Below are 19,235 nucleotides of genomic sequence, written 5' to 3'. Positions count from 1 at the left end.
AAATATAAAAAAATTACTTTATCTGTCAACTAATTGGCTGGTTGGACTAAAATGGTAATGTATGGGAGAAAATTCTAATCGGTTGTCTGCTCCAAACTCCTGAAAACAGACGAAAATAGTCAGTTAAGTTGGTTAAATCAGTTTGATTTAAGTAATTTGTCTGAACGGCAGGGTGTCTATTTTCCAGTGTTTGGGCTGATTGTCATTTGCTCCCATACATTACCATATTTTCATGCCAATCAGAAAATAGCTGGCTGTTTGAAAAGATAATCTTTGAGATGTGTGGCCAGCTTTATGGTCCAGGTTCACATTAGAGTTAGCAACAATTTTGTTGACTTATCTTTAAGATTCGCTTTGTATCCATGCAGATAAGTATACATTATGGATGGTTTCATTGTGTAGTCTGGACCAGCCAGCACAAAAAAGTGTTGTTTACTATATCTCAACCAGGTTTAACCAATAGTAAATCTAAATAAAACACACATTTAGCATCTTAATACTTTTGTACAAATATGTTTATTTGCATTTCATACAAATTCCAGTTCTAGGATATTCCTGTACAACAGTAAATAGATTATTCTTCTCCATTCATGTACAAAAGAAAAAATATGGCAGTAATTAACTGGTTCTGTAATCTTCCCACTCACCAGCACAGACATTCATTCTGATTGCATAGAGTGTAGAAAGGCCAATTTAATGCACAAAAAAAATAGTAAAACACTTCTAGAGGATCCCAGCACCAAACCACCCGATACAGCGCAACTTTATCCAGATATTCCCATAATGCATACTTACTGCTGATACAGACCACGGGAATAGGGTTATACAAAAAGAGAGAAAAAGTGTGTGTGTGTGTGTGTGTGTGTGTGTGTGTGTGTGTGTGTGTTGAGGGTTGCTGGTCATTATAATTCTGGTTTACACAAACACCCACTCACCCGAGCACTCAGACCTGCTGAGCTGACCCTTTCCCGTCACAACAGCATTTCTAAGCACAGAAAAAAAAAAAAAAATGTAACCTCAGTTTGAAAGACAGCGATTTAAAGGGGACAAATACACTACAGATTTAGTAAAGGCTTTAGCAGTCCTGTGAGCTGTACAACCTCTACACAATCACCTCTAGTAATTTGCCCTATTTCAAATGCGCTTAGTTTGAAACAGCTTAGTTACTCTGACAGAAATCAGATAGCGGTCCCTGCCTGGACAGAATAAACTTTGGTTCTTCCCACAGCAGAATATTAGATGTTACAAGCACTTCTGTTATTTGACCAGCACAACCCAATTTAACGGACAAGAATTACTAGATGCTGATAGATAAACAATACACAAGGAAAAAAAGCTATAAGCAGGGGTTGGGTTTGCATTTTTTTGTGAAAATATGTGCTGGCTAAATAAAAATGACAGTGATAGTAATTACAAATGTAATCAATTGACAATTTAGCTAAATGTCCTTCTATGAACAGTATACCACACATAAATGACAGGTCAACTTCAAAAAGCAAGAGCCCAATAAGCTTAGTACATTGGATAATTATGTAATGGGTATACAATACTATTCAGAAATATGAGACAAAAAAGTAATACAATAGGAAGTTTGGTGAATAGGGAAAAAAAAATAAAAAGTTGAATCCCCACAAAACATTCAGTAGCTATATACCAGAACTCCAGCTTTTAGCTTGATTTAAAATGATGGTTTATTCCCTTTACAGTAGTTGTAACCAGAGTGGCTTCATTATAAGACAACCCCATTACTTGTGCTTGTATTAGACTTTGTTAACTGGATTAATTATGTTCCTTAAAGCACAAAATCTCAGACCCACCATGTACTGAAAAGTTACCTAAAGTCAGGCTACGAAAAATGAGAACACTACACCAATTAGACATTTAGGGGGGTATTTATCAAAGCTGGAAGAGAGACAAAATTGTAAAAAATAAAATTACAAACCAAATCAGCTACGAAATATAATTTTATAAACACAGCCTGCAAAATGCAAATTTTAAGCCGACTGGTTACTACTTTAGCTCTCACAATTTTATCTCTCTCCCAGCTTTGATACAGAGGCCCCTATATGGCATAAAAACAAATAGTAGAATGTCTGAAACTGTGTTGAATAGACTGCATTGTAAGCATTCAGACTTGTGTATAGTTTACAACACATAATTTGTAGGGTTGGTGGAAAAAAGCAACAGTTTATTTTTAGCTAGATACACAGTATAAAAACTACACATAAACCCCAATTTCATTGGCTCGCCAGCAAGAAATTCATAAACATCAGAATAGGAGAATGCATATTTTAGAGAAGACAAAATTACATTTCAGTAAATTGCTGCAACATTTATTCCCGGTTTAACATGCGTTGTATAGGGAATAGGTTGATTAGTACCAGCAGTATAAATAAAGCTACGGCAGATTAGAGTATGCCACAATGATAAATCAAATGCAGCATTAAAAAATTAATTAAAACTTCAGCAATTCAAAATGGAAAAATTAGGATGATCAGATTTTATAGAGCCACACTGGATAATCAGCTTCAATAAAGGGAAACTAAGATGCCTTTCGCTTGCTATACATTTACAAAACCAGTTTGTACAGTGCAACAAGTCCACGTTTCGCTAGATACTCAAGCAACATCATTGTCCATACACACACGCTCGCAATGTACCCTGTGGTCTGCTACCCATCTTGGGCCTGGCAGTCAGTGGTACAGAGAGTAGGGGTCCCTACCTCAATGGGACTAGAATATTATATATACACACACAAATAAAATCTATTTTTTATTAATAACGCAAGATCTAGAAAGAACCAGTTTTTCTTTATCAAATTCATGTACAATAAAAATGTGGGGAAATATACAATATACCAAAAGATCCAGTGTTTAGAAAGCTTTGCATATTCTAGTATTTACAGTATCTAACAGGTTGCAGGCTTCAACAGGGACTAGATCTCACATATTTACAATTAACCTGTACAGCTCATATATTGCAGCCATAAGGGGCCCCTGTAGAGATGCTGGTCTACAAAGACCTGGACATGCACATTAATAATAACAGTTTTATGCTGCTACATACACCGGCGTGGATACCAGGATTTTGTTCACTGGCCATTTAACACTCTATTGTAGATAGTCTGATTGGGGAGCCGAAAATGTAAATCTTTGTCCTGGCACAAATCAGGGTTTTCACTTCAAAATGATGTGATATCCAACACCGTTCTCTGCTGAAAAATAAAAACATTGAACACTTGTTACAGACCCCAGAGAGTAATCAAGACTGAAATAGGTTATAGTGTCTATAATAAGCAGATACAGTTCACTTCTATCTACCAACCTTTCAGGGTGCTGATCACAAAGCAGGTTTCATCCTGGAAGTTCTGGACCATCTGAGGAGAAAAAAAATAAACAGGATCAGGTGCTAGATTGAAAAATTATTCAAGTAGTAACAGCTGCAGTTTATCAGCATTGGGAAGGGTTACATTTATTTATTGATCCAAGTATTATCACACAATGACTCAGATTTAACCCAGTGTTTACTTGTATGTGTATTCTGAGTAAATAAAATCGGCAGACATACAGCAGTGAACTAAGCACTCATATGATATATAAAATATCTTGCACGAAGGTAAACTATTTTTTTTATTATTATTTTTAAAAACTCATCTTGCCTCAAAGTGCTTCAGACATTTTTTGTGGCCGCTCAGTGGATCAATAGCTACAGCTTAGCTTGTCGATTAACATACTATATACACTATCATATTAACAATCATTAATTGGTCTATGTATTATGATTACAGATTCAATATGACATTCCAGGAGCATTTAGGGGTCTATGTACTAATAATTGCGGTACTGCCACGATTATTATGTACCTAACTAGCCGGGTATATTTTAATGTTTAATAAAAATATCCTGGCTGTGTACTATGGGAAACTCGTAGTAACAGAGGTTGCGGTAACCGCTGTCCCTGCGAGTTATATCCCGGGAATTTAGGAGAAGTCTTTCATATAAGTGAAAGACTTCCCCAAGGAAGCTGACACTACACATGCACATAGAGTCAGCTTCCAAAGCCGACCGGGGAGAGATCGAAAAAGGTCTCCTGCACCTGGTGCACCCATAGGCTGACAGTAGTTTACACCATCAGAAGATGGTGTAAACTACTGGTGCTAAACTCCAAAAAAGGTTTGCATTTTAGAAATTAGTACATAGGGGGTCAGATCGTAGTCCCCATTGATAATAATGGGGACTGTGATCTGCAGTGCCAATTAACACTTTGCCTGAGTTTTCTGTGAAATTGCCTGCATTGTGCCATTAGTACACTAACATAAAATTATGCAGTCATTTTATGTAAGACACGGCTTGATACATAGGCCCCTTAGTTTGAATAACTGCATATTAGCGTGATTAGGTTTCTCACTAAATGTAATAAATCTTCAGCTTCATTTTATAAAAAAACAAAATGCAACTGAAAGTACTACACAGAGGAGACTATTCAAATTAGAGAGCTGTATCTTTTAAGAATTTTAAAATCAGGTGTTTTTAATAGTTTGTTAATGTATAATTTTATCACCTTATACATTGAGACCGTTCATACATTGGCATCTCTGAATGCAATTTCATCTTGAATTGCATCCAACTTAACATCAGCCCTAATTAGTTTCATCATCTGTGTATGACATTTTACATTTACACTCTATTACTATTATTTTTTGAAGCACTACTAATTAGGTGATGTAGTCTGCATCCTGGCACACACAGTGTCGGTGGTCAAAATTGGTGCCGGAATCCGGACAGCAGTCAGAATCCCAGCTCCAGAATCCAGACTGCTGTGATCCCGATGGTAGGGTTAGGCACTAGGGGGAGGGTTGTGCTGCAGGAGAGGAGGGTTAGGGTCAGACTGCGGGAAAGGGGGGGTTAGGGGTAGGGGAAAGGTTAGGATACTTATCTGCATGCATCGCGTTTACACTGCCAGCATTATCAGTGCCTGGATCCCGTACCCAACCCCTAATCAGAACTACTTGTTGGAGGTACAATCTTTATTTGCGATATAATCAGCACATAAAATTCAAGTGACAAGTAAATGATCACTATTTTTACAATTTAGGACAGACTATATACACATTAAATAAATCTTAAATAATATTGAAATAGACTGGCAACATTTTTCCCTTTTGTTTTAAAAGAAATACATTTCAGGTGGCAAATAATTTTAAGCTATTGGTTATGCACTTCTCCATTATTACTTCTTATATTTTTGTAAACCAGTTATTTTTAGCTCCTATGGGATGTGAGTGCACTCACATGGACATGGACATACACACACGGACACACACGAACACGCGCACACGCACACACACACCTCTCTCTCTCTCAAGGCTGCCCCAATAGATCTCCCACCAGTAAACCCCTGTAAGATACAATTCAACACAGGAACAGCATGGACACATTTGGGAGGGAGGAGGGGGTCAGGGGACATTTTGACATATGTTTAAGACAGTTCACAGGAATTATCCTTAAAGGGGATTAAATAATGGTAGATCAGTACATTATGTTCACATATTACAGATCTTGACTGCAGAAGGACTGAACTATTTTTATTCGACACAAACATATTATCAACATCTCCCATCAAACTCCTCAGTCACCCATTACCAGCCCCCACCCTCCTATTTTGGAAGATCTCATGGAGTAGGGCCCTTTGTCCTTGTGTATTCCTATCTACACTATCCTATTTAACTTACCCTAGTCTTGTATCTTCTGTGCTTGCAGTAAAGTGCTCACTAATAGAATACATATATTAAATTATAATTTATACATAGGGGATAGATTATGTACGTTTAACTCTGCATCGGCCCTGAACAGTAAAAGTTTCCAAATAAAAATGCAGACCAGTTGTGCTGGATAATATCACTGCTCTTTTGGCAATCAATAGACCCCAGTTATGTATCTCTTGTTTGAGCGATAAGGTCTTGCCAGTCTGCAAATCTTGTATTAAGGATTCTATCAATCGGCCTTTTCCATAGTTATATTAGAGTTCCACATAGCAACTTGTTCTCTCCTGTGGATAAGGCTCATTAGGGAGTGCATACGAGCTCTGTTTCACAGTGTTAGCAGATAAATCCTTAAATTGCAGCTACGTAATGCCATCCTGATAAGTTTCTTTGCCCCAGGCAATTTCAGAGATGTACCTTCTGCCCATCCTTTAAGCCTAAGCGTCTCTAGTCCCGTTTCTTGTGCCCATGCGCCTGGGCACAGGATTGATTCACTCTGGTAAGCTCCCTCTTTTGCCCTCATAGTTCCTCTGTTCTTCCTTCTAGACTGTGGAACTCATTGCCATATACTAACTATGTAACCTGTAGCTATTTTGTCCTACTTTGTACTACGTAAACTATGGATGCTTGGGCATATATGTGTAATTTTGTAGTTTGTTGAAATCCCCAATATACCGTGCTGCAGACTCATTTTGGTGCTTTATGAATAAGTGTTAATTATATACAGATTCATACTGCCGTATATACACATGTTTGAACATATACACAAACACACAAGGTCTATCCATGAAAGGTTAATGAGTTACCAGTAAAGAGATAAGATGTAACGGGTCTCATTACAAGACAGAGTTTCTCAAACTCTGCCATTACAGTCCAGGTTTTAAAGGATAGCCATGCTTGAGCACAGGTGACTTAATTAGTACCTAATTAATACGAAAGAGAAAGAAAGACTCTTGTTGGGGTCACACTTGTAGGTATGCAAAAGGGGCTATACAGCTTAATTAAAAGTTAACATTTAATATTCTTACATTAAAAAAAAAAAAAAAGGAGCAACCAATAATTAGAAAAAAAGGACGGCTAAATATTAACACAATAAAAGAATCTCATGTAATTAGGTGCACTATTGGCACAAATACAAAGAAAAAGGGATTGCCGGCTAGTAAATCAATAACCCAATATAATTACCCACACTGTCAAAAATAAAAGCAGAACATTCTTCTAAATTGAAAACTGAGACCTAGTGAATATGATATACCATACATTGATCACAGATTGTGTTCTATGGATTATAGATGGAATAATATCTAAGTTTTTGGTCCGATTAAACATCAACGTTGGAACTGTGATCAAGCAGTCTACGGCAAAACGCGCGAGTGCAATCTGGGTCACGTGGTGCTCACAAGTGACCCAGACTCTCCGGCAAGCCGCAGCAGCATGCATTAGCACCACTGACTACAAACTACTCTGTCCTCCTTCTGATTCGTACTGCTGAACAGGATAAGTGTCATGCATCCTCTGCACTGCCCAGCACATCAGGGCAGACGGCCATGAACTCTCACAGCTGGATACCCTCCTTCCTTCTTTCCTTCCCACTGTCTGCTCCTGGCTCTCATTTCCAGTTTACAAGCCTTTGAGCCTCACTGGAAAAAGCAGAAGCAGGGAAGCCAGATATCTATATCATTCGGAATGCATTCACTATACATGATTTAAAGAGTATTAATTATGGACCCAACACCTGCTTAGATCTGAGAAGTATTCAACGCATAATTTAATATTGCGGTGGTTACCTATTTCAGGTGATATGATTTTAGTGCTTGCTCGCAGTTTATAGGTTTTTCACAATATTGATGTTTAATTGAGAACACGAATCTGACTGACTAGGAAACGTGATCTCTTTCTGTTTAGGCATATTGATTACCATTGTGACCTTTGGGTCTGTGTTGATATTTTTTGACAATATACTGTATAGTATTCATTTTCAGTTTCTAATCAGTCTGCACTAAATCTGGGAGATTTAATATTTATTCTGATTTATATATATTCTGACTACATGAAATGCTGCTTACATGCCATATGATATTACTCAAATCGAATAAGTTGGGTATTGCATCACATATACTGAATTGTCCTTTATGACTATTGATTAAATTGATATTTGACAGGACCAAAAACCTACAGATATTACTACATCTATAATCCATAGGCCACAATCTCTGATCAATATATGGAATATCATGACATTCACTAGATTTCAATTTTCACTTTAGAAGACTGTTCTGCTTTATTTTTGACAGTGATGTTTACATTGGGGTAATTATATTGTATTATTAATTTACTAGCTGGTAATCCCTTCTTTGTATTTGTGCCAATAGTACACAGAATGACAAGATTTTTTTTTGTTGTTGATATTTTTGCCGTCCTTTTTCTGATTATTGGTTGCTCATTTTTTATGCAAGAATATTAAATATTAAGTTTTAAATAAGCTATATACCCATTTTACAGACATACAAGTGTGCCCCCCTCTTTTGGATTAAATTAGGTGCTTATATTCCTAAAAGGACTCTGGGGAACACCACTGACCCACCACTTTTAAGTACATAGACCGAGGTCATTTGATACAGGGGGGACATTAGCATAAATCCTTTTCTATTTGTCAGGTCAGTTGTAGGTTTGGTACTGATATTACGCATTTGTCCACAATTTATGAACAGTGGCATCCAGTGCGGTTCCCCCAACCCCCCTTTTTTTTCTTCTTAATTAGTACCTCAGTCAATTTGACTTAACCATCTGGACTTAAGTTTGGATATCCTTAATCTGGACTGTAATGGTGGAGTTTGGAAACCTCTGTTACTTGTTTGTTAAGTAAAGTATTCCTTGTATCAACCAGGATTTTAAAAGTTGATGCTTTTTGAAAAACACTGCAGGAAAACCAATACAAGACACTTCAACTCCCAAACATTGATCCACACAGTTCAAGGTTTAAACTTAATTCTGGAAGAGCACAGCTTACGTAACGTATCAAGGTAGTCATTGCTTATTCACTGTTAGTTTAGTTAGCTGGTGAAAATTTTCATTTAAATCATGGGGGCCCCAAGTATGACCATAAAGTTTTTACTATATAGGGGCAGTCTGTTTTTTAACATTTGAGAGTTTGGTGGTTTCACTCTAACACATTGTAAAATTAGTACAGTGAGAACAAAACCAGAACAGGAGAAAAAGGGCCCTACTCATGAAAAGTTCAGCTGTTTAGGGAGTAGACGGTTAGAAGTAGCTCTGGGGATGTAGATAGGGATAAGGGGTACACACCTCTGTGCTAACAACCACATGGATCCCAGTTGGTCCCTGTCTGTAAAGCTGATGGATTTGCTGAGGGGATATTGTATACAGGTTAGCGATCTTCTCAATTAACTCCAATGAGGTGAGATCTTCCAGGAAAATCGCATGGTACACTGCAAAAAGAAATAACACACTTCGTGATGGCACTCCAAATGAAAGCACAAGACTTCTCTTCTGTAGTGGCTCCATTAATGCAGAATTGTGGTCAACACTACATTCTACATTTGTATTACTGGGCAGCAGTTACAACAGCCTTAATTCTAAAAGGTTATCTTAATTTTATCAGTCCACACAGCTCCTAATTATAGCTTTAAAAAAAAAAAAGTTTTTCTATAACAATGATTGTCACAATATTTAATCACAAAAGTGTTTCAGTTTTTTTTAAGCAAAATGCTTATTTAAAATTGCTTTACAGTATCTTGTTAAATCTTTGATATCTCATACCACACTCCACCCCACCACCACAACAAATACTTTGTTCAGAACAAATGGTTTACCAGCAATAGATAAAAGATGATCCACATAGGTGGTAGTGGTGAAGACTATCAGTTGCCCAACAACCCAAGACACCAAACATCCTGGGGGCACACAAAGCTTAATTGGGTAAAGCAGCACTGCCTACAAAAGCTGACAAGGTTGGATTAATACCTACAGTACTGAGGCGGTAAAGCAATTGCAGTAGTTCTGGCTGTGATACCGGGTTCCCTCCCTATGGATATTATGGTCTCCCATATATGGAAAATGCACTTCTAGTGGAACACACTGTCAAATAGTATTTAGTATACTTGACAAACCATTGCTGGATTGCTCAATTTGTCCTTTATATAAAAGGTCTGCAACAGATGGGCAGAGTGAGAAAACCTGTTAGACAGGAAATACAGAACCTAAGATAAGGTCTGTAGAACCTGGTTATGAAATTGGAGGAACCAGTTTCACATCCCCCATAGGAGATAGAAAATCCTTCTCAGCTGTATAGGTTCAGAGTATGCAGGAAAGAAGACAACATTCTATTGTGCCAGGCAGGACAGGGTCCTAGCAATGGATTGTTTTTACCTACATATATCTTAAACATTTTTAAATGCCATGATTAATTACCATCCTCAGACAAATTAGAAACTCATTAGTTGTAGTCAGGAATGGTTTGCCACACTAAACGGAAATGAAGAAGCATTCAATTAGTACAACTGAATACTTAAGGCACAGTAAAGGGACAATCCATAGAGTAATAATTATAAGGGCTGTATATAGAGTAACTGCAGAAGATGTTGAAAATTAATCTGTATTCGCAAATACTGTTCCTCTGATCCAGCCAGCTCCCTTCCAGTCTCCAGTAAGATATGTTTGGTATTAGGATATAACACCTTCACCTACCACATACAGTAGTCTCATTGCGCTCCTGTTCATTTCGCAGGACAGATCTGTTTTGTTCAGATTCATGACAGACATATATGGTCAGTCTAGGCCTCACATTTCTGTGACAGATTAAAAAAAAAAAAAAAAAAGTTATCTATATGAACTATGAATCCCGCTGCCAACCACTGCACTACAGGTGACTTATACCAACCTTCCTTTCACTGCATTAAAGAGACGGATTCCGTCCGCAGGGCCACAGACTTGGATAAAATCCTCTTTGGACATCTTTAATAAGTCAGCACCTAGAAAATAATTGTGGTTATTGAATCAGAGTTTTAACCATGCATAGTTATTCAAGCTTGAGAGAGAACTTATCTTCTGGGTCCATCGCAAGCCAAAATTTATGTATATAAATGGTGTCGTTTATTAATCAATTTTGGTACTTTTGTTCCACTAATCATGGTAACAATCATTAAATTCCTGCATTCTCCGATGCTTCTTCACCAAGTGCCAGATACACTCTCACAACTAACAGGCTACTGAATGATACTTACAAAGATTGTTTTCAGTTGCTTAAAAAAAATGTTTCAAACAAAAATCTTCATAGTTACAAAGTTTTCACTAGGTAACATGTTCATCAAGACTAGCTAATCTCCCCTCACAACCTCCATTCCCAGGACATGGTTTAGAATTTACAGATGTGTCCTCATACATCTAACCTCCTTGCGCGTTAAACAGCCCTTCTAATCGCGCCATGCCGTGGCTTGACTCCGTAGCGCCGAGCATTTTTCGTGCAACTTTTTACCTTCAAATGAGTCTTATTCACACAGTGATGCAAATAGCTAGCACAAGCAGCTTCTGCTGATTAAAATGATATGCAGCATGTCTATGTTTTGTGAGTGACTGCATGTGTATCTGCATGCTAAACACTACGTTACATTGTCAGCGGCTGTAACACTAATGTAGCGTTGCAGATACACCAGCAGACGCAGAGGACATAGGCATGCAGCATATCATTTTAATCAGCAGAAGCTGCTTGTGCTAGCTATTCACATCACTGTGTGAATAAGATGCATTTGTAGGTAAAAAGTCGCACAAAAACGCTCGGCGCTACCGAGGCACACAGAGCTCCCGCGTTGTGTAGCGCAATTTGTAGAAACATGTAGTACATAGGATAGATGTGGACACATCTGTATTGTGCCCACACTTCTGCACCACAATATCCACACATTTCCCCCAAAATTAGAAAATTAAGAAATGTACTTTGTCTATGCCCCATATGCCCATATTACAAGAGAAAATCTGATGGTAACTGATTGGTATTGAACAATAGCAGGTACTTTTAGATCTTCCTGTATCATTGAGTCAATACTTTTAGGCTACTGTAAATGGGTATGGTTAAGCCTGAAATACATAACCCAGTATTTATTCTCACAAATGTATCAGACACTTGACTGTCCAAACGCCATTTGTTTAGGTCCCTTTGTAAAGAGGATACTCAGTATGTACATACGTATACACACATCACACACACACACACGTCCAAATGGGTCTATACACAAAGGAATGCCAAATTGCCACTTCTCCTACTATTCTAAATGTGAATCCGATATTAGTCACTAAAATTTTCCATAGTCACTTAAAATTTACACTTAGATACACTATGCAGTGGTCAATGTATGAATCTATAAATAAATATCCTACACTATAGATTTTAGTCCAATTCATAATAGTACATAATATCAGTATTAGAATGAACAAGGAAGTTAGAGCAGGACAGGAAGTGAGCTTGCCCTTTCCCAGATCCTGATTTATAGGATGGTGCAGATCTGGTAAACTAGAACCAAAACACATCACATACCTGAGAAACTAGAAAGAAGTCTGCAATACTGGGGAAACCGGTTGCGCTGTAACCATTGCTGGACATCTTGTATGGTGGCTGAAGGCACAAGATGCTATTTGAATGCAAAACCAAAATTAAAATAGTAGCCAAACAATCAAAGAGGAGAATGCCTTTTAAAGGAATAGGGATTAGCTAAATATAACATTTACCTTTCCTTTACCATCTTGATTCCAAGCCTCGGTATGGAATCCAGAAATATTTTTCTGGGGGCGGGGGGATGGGGGAGAGAAAAAAAAAAAGAAGAAGATTGAAAAGAACAGAAATCCCTCACATTCTGTGGCTAAAATGGCTTTCAAATTTTCCTCTGCAAAGGGCCCTGGCAGTAAAGTGATGAAGCTCTACTAAAGTTGCATTGTAGAGATAATATTTTTTGTGCTAAAGTTCACACATTTCATGCATACTAACCTCATTTCTAATGGGAGGAGGTTCCACCTGAGGGGTTGGAGAACAGTTGCTAAAACAGACAAGAAATGTGATAATTGGGATCATGCCATGTGCAAAAACGTACAAGAATAATGAGTCAGCAAAAAACGGACATTGCTGCTGTCCACAAGACTAGTGCTGAACCTCTGCAGACTTTCTAGAACATTCCAGATGACAGAAGACAACTACCTTTCCCCAAGTCTTACATACCACAATATTTTACTGTAAGATAATGATGCTGAAATGTCGCTTCTCACGAGAACAAGGCTCACACATCAGGCATTATAATTCTAAATGCTGTACAGTTGGATGCATTTAACTTGCACACAAAAACCAGATGACACTAACATAACCATATGGCATCTGTAACAGTGCTAGAAGAATTATGTAAACATCAGACCTCACGAGGGAGAAGCAAAGTCTCAGCACCTAGTACTTCCCTAACTTGTCAACACTTACCCATCTCCAATGGTGAAACTGTTTGGTGAGCTGTTGTAACCAGGAGAAGAAGAGTTGTTTGACTGATAAGGCAAATCTGGCCATGGAGAACACTAGGAGGTAGAGAGCTTTATGTTAAAAACCAAGACTGGTGTACAACTCTATGGTCCAAGAAGCTGCAGGGTATGTCACAGAATATTGTAACGCACACAATAAAAACATATAAAGATTTAATAACCAGACAGATAGATATTAAGCACACACAAATATGTATATTTAATTTGTTACCCTACACATATTACTTATAATAGGACTATTAAAATGATTTGTAAAGGTCAGAGGCCTCCAAACTCCACATTTTAAGGATCTCTATTCTTAATTAGCACCTCAGTCAATTTGAGTTAATCTGGACTCAAGCATGGATATCCTTAAAATCTGGACTGTAATGGCAGAGTTTGGGAACCTCTGGTATAGGTGAAGAGGTTAAATACAATTTAAGAGTCACTGCCTAGAAATGTAGCATCAGTAGCCTTCTGTAGTCTCACTGTACCAAACTAAAGAACTGCTGAACCATTCCCTTCTTTATTTACATACTAGAGCCTATGACATGAGGATGTAGAGACTACCATTTCTGGAACAAATTGCAGTAATGGGCTATAGGAGTCTGTATATAAAATGTTACATGTCCATTCTGACCAGGTGCCGGTTAATGATGCTGCTATACAACACATCAACTTTCCCTTTCTACATTTTAATGTATCAATAAGACAATGACAATCTGCATTTCCAATATTAATATGAGGTTTATGTGACACATGAATATGCTAGTATGAGAGAGGGTTCCATATGGATGCCGCCTGCTGAGCGGACTACTTCCTTTTCGTCCCTATACATTTAAGGTTTCTCACCTCTGTCAAGATAGTGGTGTCATAGGCTTCCTGGTATTTTTCTCTCTCCCCAGCAGTTCGCTTCTCAATCTTCTCGCGGTCAGTCTTCTGTTTTCGGTCTGCTCCTTTGGGCTGCAGATCCACAAGAGCAATGTAAAACTACATTTAATGTGGAAGAGTCCATCTTGAAAGTTAATATAGCCAAATAGAACTACACACCTCCTTCAAAAACAAAAGAAAACCCCCAAAAGGTTTGCACTAAATCTTATTGTGGACATGACAAAGATTGAAGAACTTTTCTGCATGAAAGTAGGGATGAAGAGGCAAGTCTGAAATTGGATGAATTTTCCACCTCTACATGTACGTAGAGAATCCAGTAGTCCCATATGGGAGATATTTTGGTAACGCCAGTCTAGGTGGTGACATCTCACTTATTACTGACAAGCAGCCATAAGAGCCCAGATCACATTTATAGTATATGAAAGGTAACGTCAGCCACCACCCAACCACATATGTACACATGGCATTTACACCCATTTCTGAGAATGGTGTTGTTTTCCTGGCTTATATCTGCCCAACTGTGTGATGTATAGCAGTACAGACCTGTTACAGATGGCGGATAAGCCCTACAATTTTAAAAGTGCATGGTATATGGAATATATCAGTTATCAGTGGTAAAATATCAGAAAATCAGAGCAACTACAATAGTGTTGCTGAGTCAACACAAGTTTAAAAAGAAATATAACAAATGCATCACCAAATGGACTTTGCTGATGACACCAATATCAAGAAACTCATTTAAGACTAACAGAAGGCACCTGAAAATTTACACATTAGGGGGAGGAACAGGATGTAATTTTGATAAGACCTTGTTGACCTAAAAATAGCACAATGACAGTAACATTGGTTCAGTAAAGCAGAGTTTGTGCAGATGTATTTCCTAAAGGGGGAAAAGCAGCTTTTTTTTTATACATACACATAGTTTTAGCCGTGGGGTATATTGTGCTCTGTAAAATAGATTTTCCTTTGTTGGAGTTTGATTTTTATTCTCCTATTAATAAATATCTAATTTACTTAATTTGTTGTTTAAACAAAGTCTCTTTAAAAGCCTTTCAAAATGTTCTGAAAGACAAACCGGTACCTTGAACACCTTGATCTGGCAGCTAGCAGAATGTAAATGTTCTGTATATTCTCCATTCTCATTTTGCTTAAATGTGTCGATCTGAATTCGAAATGGTACGCCCTTCTCTCCTCCATGCTTTCTTGGAGTGAACTCTGTGCTGATACAATGCACCTTTTTATAATAGAAACACATTGTTATATATGATGCACCGGCATTTAGGAGTTTTGATTTGAATATAAAACTACTATCAAACTAAATGACATCTTACTGCAAGTGTGATGGTTCAATGAGGGGTAACATATGGACCATTTGTGTAAAACATTTTGCAGCTGCTATCGTGTACATACTGGTCTATGAACCTAAACCTCCGGTTCCAGGACTGAAACCCTGTAACGGTTTCCTGGCGCAGAGAGGAGACATCTAGAGATAATGGACATACACGACCTCTTCTCCCCATCTTCCTATGGAGCAATGGTCTCTATAAGCCTCCTGGCAGAAACAGTGCCTCAGTACCTGAATAAATGCAGAAGATCGTTTGGTGGGATCCCACAGAAACTCTACAGTGTTCAGCTGTGTTGGACTAGCTCTGGGATCCAATATGCCAACCGACAATGGGATATCTGTAAAAGTGAATATTGGAAGATGTCAATATAGATGTAAACAGAAAATGAAGAGGAATATTACATGCCTTCGAAAGACAGAAGGGCTCTGGGAAGAGATAAAGAATAGAATTATAATGGCATACTTCTGGGGTTTTGTTCTGGTTTGCAAGAACAGAGAAGTTTACAACTATTGGATGATTTTAATAGATATTGCACCAAAGCTTCTATGGCTCTACCTGCTGGACACAAAGGAGGTCGAGATTTTAAAAAGTGTCTACAAATTTTCCAACCTCACCCTTACAATTACACTGACCTATGTCCAGAATGCGATCCCCAGGCCGGCTCCATCTCCAACCTTCTAACTGTTGATGTTCTGTATACTGCAAGCGCCGGTCATGGAAAACTACTCTGATGATACTCTAAAGCATAAAAGGTAAGGGAGAAAAATGCATAAATACTTTCACAGAACACGCTTCCCATACATGACCCATCCTGTGTGGCTCTGCTTATTAGATACCTTGATATATTTAGTATTCAGCTCTTGGTACTCTCCCAGTTTTCTGTTGTCAAGCAGACGAATTTCATAAGGTTGTCCTGAAATGAATGAAGACCTGGTTCAACCTTGTTTATATTTCAGTTACCCATTAACAGTTATATAGCCAATATATTTATAAAGGTTGTATTCCCTGAAAAGTCATAAGTGCCATTAGTAAATATTGAGAATTTAAATATGTATTATAAAAAAATTACAGACAAGAAAGTTATGAGAGATGTACATTTCTATACCACCATGCAACTTGTGCAGACACACAGCACACACACAACCTTCTCACTGCAATGAAACCGTGACACATACGTGAAACAAACATACACAGACATGAACTCTTCTACACGAGACCACAACTCAGCACATTTACCACCTAAGAATTGTAATACTTGGAGCTAATGAAGACATCCCATCCGCCTCTGGTCTCATGCAAAACTCAGCATTGCCTTGGAAGACTTCAGATCACATCATGACACTCACCCTTAAAGTCATCATACCTAGAACACAAATTACCTAGAAGAACCTTTCACCAAAAACAAAACAAAAAAAAAAAACATTCTCATGTTCCTGAATTACATACAGGGTTGATAATTATATGAAGCTGACAATTGTTAACAGTACAAACAAATATATATCTGTGAATGTACCCCAAAAACCCAAACATTTAGACATGTGTGCCAGACATTTCAACATTTGTCACTGTATGTTTTGTATGGAAGAGATTAAAGGGGGGAGAAAATAAGCCAAATTAACGCCATATATACAAAGTGGCAACATCAATAGGTGACAACAGTAACTGGGCAACATTAATATCAAGTTCTCAAATGGCAAAAATAAATACAGGACAGCACACTCCTGGGATACATGGGGGGGAAATATGTCCACTCCTCCCCTCCACTTTCCCCAAATTGGAGCAGCGTGCGTCTCAGAGACTTTCAAACAGTAACAAAAAGCCTGAGGAGTGGTGTGTTCTAGGTAACAGGTTATTCCACCCATCAATGACAAAGCGGTTGGATATGAAATGCTTGATGCCTAGTAATTAACATGATACTGCGCAATTACTTTGTTTCTAGATCAGCAGCCAAATACTATGCCAACTTTTGTAATGAATTTGTGGGAAAAGATGGGAGACATGATAATGCTAGTAACAGCATGGTAAAACCTTACCTGTGAACGAGCTTCTACAGGTAACCATGTCGTCACATAAGCTAATGAAGGAGTCTAAATGATAAAAAATGAACTGGAAACAACTGCCATGTTTAGTAAAATACATAACAAATGGCGAAGTAAAACCTTTAGCGCTGCTCGTGTGTACATTTTCTTTAGGGTCTGTACAGTACTCAATGACACAGGTCATTGCATGACCACAGCACCACTAGAATTCAGTCAGTGCAACACTATATTGATAACCGCTCTCATGCAATCAGTACACAATTTCAATGCACACATACACAGACATCTTTACCCTTTGTGACAATTCATTTTCATTCTCCCCTGGGGTACAGATTTTTAGAAATAGGGTCACACAAGACAGTTGAGCCAGACAAGAAAAACGGTACCCCGTTTATTTTTGGACAGAGGTCGAATTGCTTTGGATCCCTAAACAGTTGAACGAGCAGTTCTACAACCAAGGACATTCCTCCAGCGTACGCCCCAAAGCAAAAGGTAGAGGGAGAAATGTGAAATAGATACCTGTGAGAAGGGAGTAATTTTAGCATCACCTCCATATGGTGTAACATCAGGATTTTCTCTACCCACCCACCTACAAAAGGTAGCAGGATGAAGGTTTCTGAGCATCACCCAAGCAGGCCAATTCTTTCAAGTATAAGCCTTTTCTCCACAGGGAAACAGGTGAAAGAAAACAGGTCAGAACTGGGAAAACAAAACACTCCCTCAGATTTGCAAACATAACTACACAAAAATCATAGAGAAGAGAGTGGACGATGGAAATGAGTCCTGCGGAGAGAGGTGAATACATTACACTGGATCCCCAGGGATGACTGAATATAAACAAGCCAGCCCTAGTGGGTGCAAAGACAGCTCACCTGGGAGAGCTCATATGCCGTTTCTTCAGGATCAAGTCTTAGGACACTATTATGTGCAGAGTTGGTAACAGTTACAGATTCTGGTGGTGTTTGCGACACTTCCATTCCATGATAATACAGTATCCATTACATAGAGAAGTGTCATATGTTCTTCATTCCACCAGCTAGTAAATCAAATCTATTACCAAGTACTCTGAAGAAACAGCATGGCTCTCTTAAGTTTTGTAATGGCTTAGTCACCCATTATACATGGTATAGATAAAATGCCTATCTGGTTTTTGTGGAACTAAAAGTCTCAGCATGATTCAGCTTACTCAACAGCCAGAGAGCTGCAGGACGTATAGTTCTGATATAGACAGTCATTGCTGGGGATAAGAGGCGCCGCGAAGTTGAATACGGATCACCAACAGATCTATACATTCTGTAACATTGGAACAGGATATGAACAAACCAGTGAGGAGAGGGAAACCCCCATTTTGCTCTGTACTTTGCACATCTCCTTACAGGATAAAAGAGTGGTTATTTTATACGCCTCACAAATTAGTACATATCTGTTCCACAAAGTGAGAAACGTTGCAACAAAGTAATCAGTATTACTACAATTTATGGCATCAATAAGCTCAACCTCACAGGATAGTGCACAGAGAGTAAGCATGGCTCAGTGTCCCTGGAGAATTTTCAGCTACATACATTCTACATCTAAACAGATTTCTTCTGTAGTGCCTGAAGAGCAGACCTAATACTGTACAGGCTGCTTTCCAGCAAGTACAGAAGAGGCCACCTCTAATGCCTGGTTGTCTAGCTGCATCCAATGTAT

At 38.2% G+C, this 19,235-nt stretch overlaps 1 protein-coding gene across 2 annotated transcripts in view; it reads right to left on the bottom strand.

Annotated features, from left to right (window-relative positions):
* Nucleotides 1-497: 497 nt before the first annotated feature.
* Nucleotides 498-19,235, bottom strand: part of TFCP2L1 (transcription factor CP2 like 1) — a 34,536-nt gene continuing 15,798 nt past the window's right edge. For both annotated transcript variants that reach the window (XM_088473665.1, XM_088473664.1), the window contains exons 3-16: nucleotides 16,344-16,420; nucleotides 16,140-16,245; nucleotides 15,738-15,844; nucleotides 15,243-15,395; nucleotides 14,123-14,233; nucleotides 13,236-13,327; nucleotides 12,759-12,807; nucleotides 12,503-12,556; nucleotides 12,312-12,405; nucleotides 10,662-10,752; nucleotides 10,469-10,569; nucleotides 9,068-9,210; nucleotides 3,325-3,376; nucleotides 498-3,214 (exon numbers count right to left, since the gene is read on the bottom strand). In XM_088473665.1, coding sequence (XP_088329791.1) covers nucleotides 3,177-3,214; nucleotides 3,325-3,376; nucleotides 9,068-9,210; nucleotides 10,469-10,569; nucleotides 10,662-10,752; nucleotides 12,312-12,405; nucleotides 12,503-12,556; nucleotides 12,759-12,807; nucleotides 13,236-13,327; nucleotides 14,123-14,233; nucleotides 15,243-15,395; nucleotides 15,738-15,844; nucleotides 16,140-16,245; nucleotides 16,344-16,420 — 1,268 coding nt within the window. In that variant the 3' untranslated portion in view covers nucleotides 498-3,176. The remainder of the gene's footprint in view (nucleotides 3,215-3,324; nucleotides 3,377-9,067; nucleotides 9,211-10,468; nucleotides 10,570-10,661; nucleotides 10,753-12,311; nucleotides 12,406-12,502; nucleotides 12,557-12,758; nucleotides 12,808-13,235; nucleotides 13,328-14,122; nucleotides 14,234-15,242; nucleotides 15,396-15,737; nucleotides 15,845-16,139; nucleotides 16,246-16,343; nucleotides 16,421-19,235) is intronic.

Source organism: Taudactylus pleione, unplaced genomic scaffold (genome assembly GCF_031769625.1).
Source record: "Taudactylus pleione unplaced genomic scaffold, aTauple2 ptg000138l, whole genome shotgun sequence".
Taxonomy (NCBI): Eukaryota; Metazoa; Chordata; class Amphibia; order Anura; family Myobatrachidae; genus Taudactylus; species Taudactylus pleione.
This window is presented reverse-complemented; position numbering and strand designations above follow the sequence as displayed.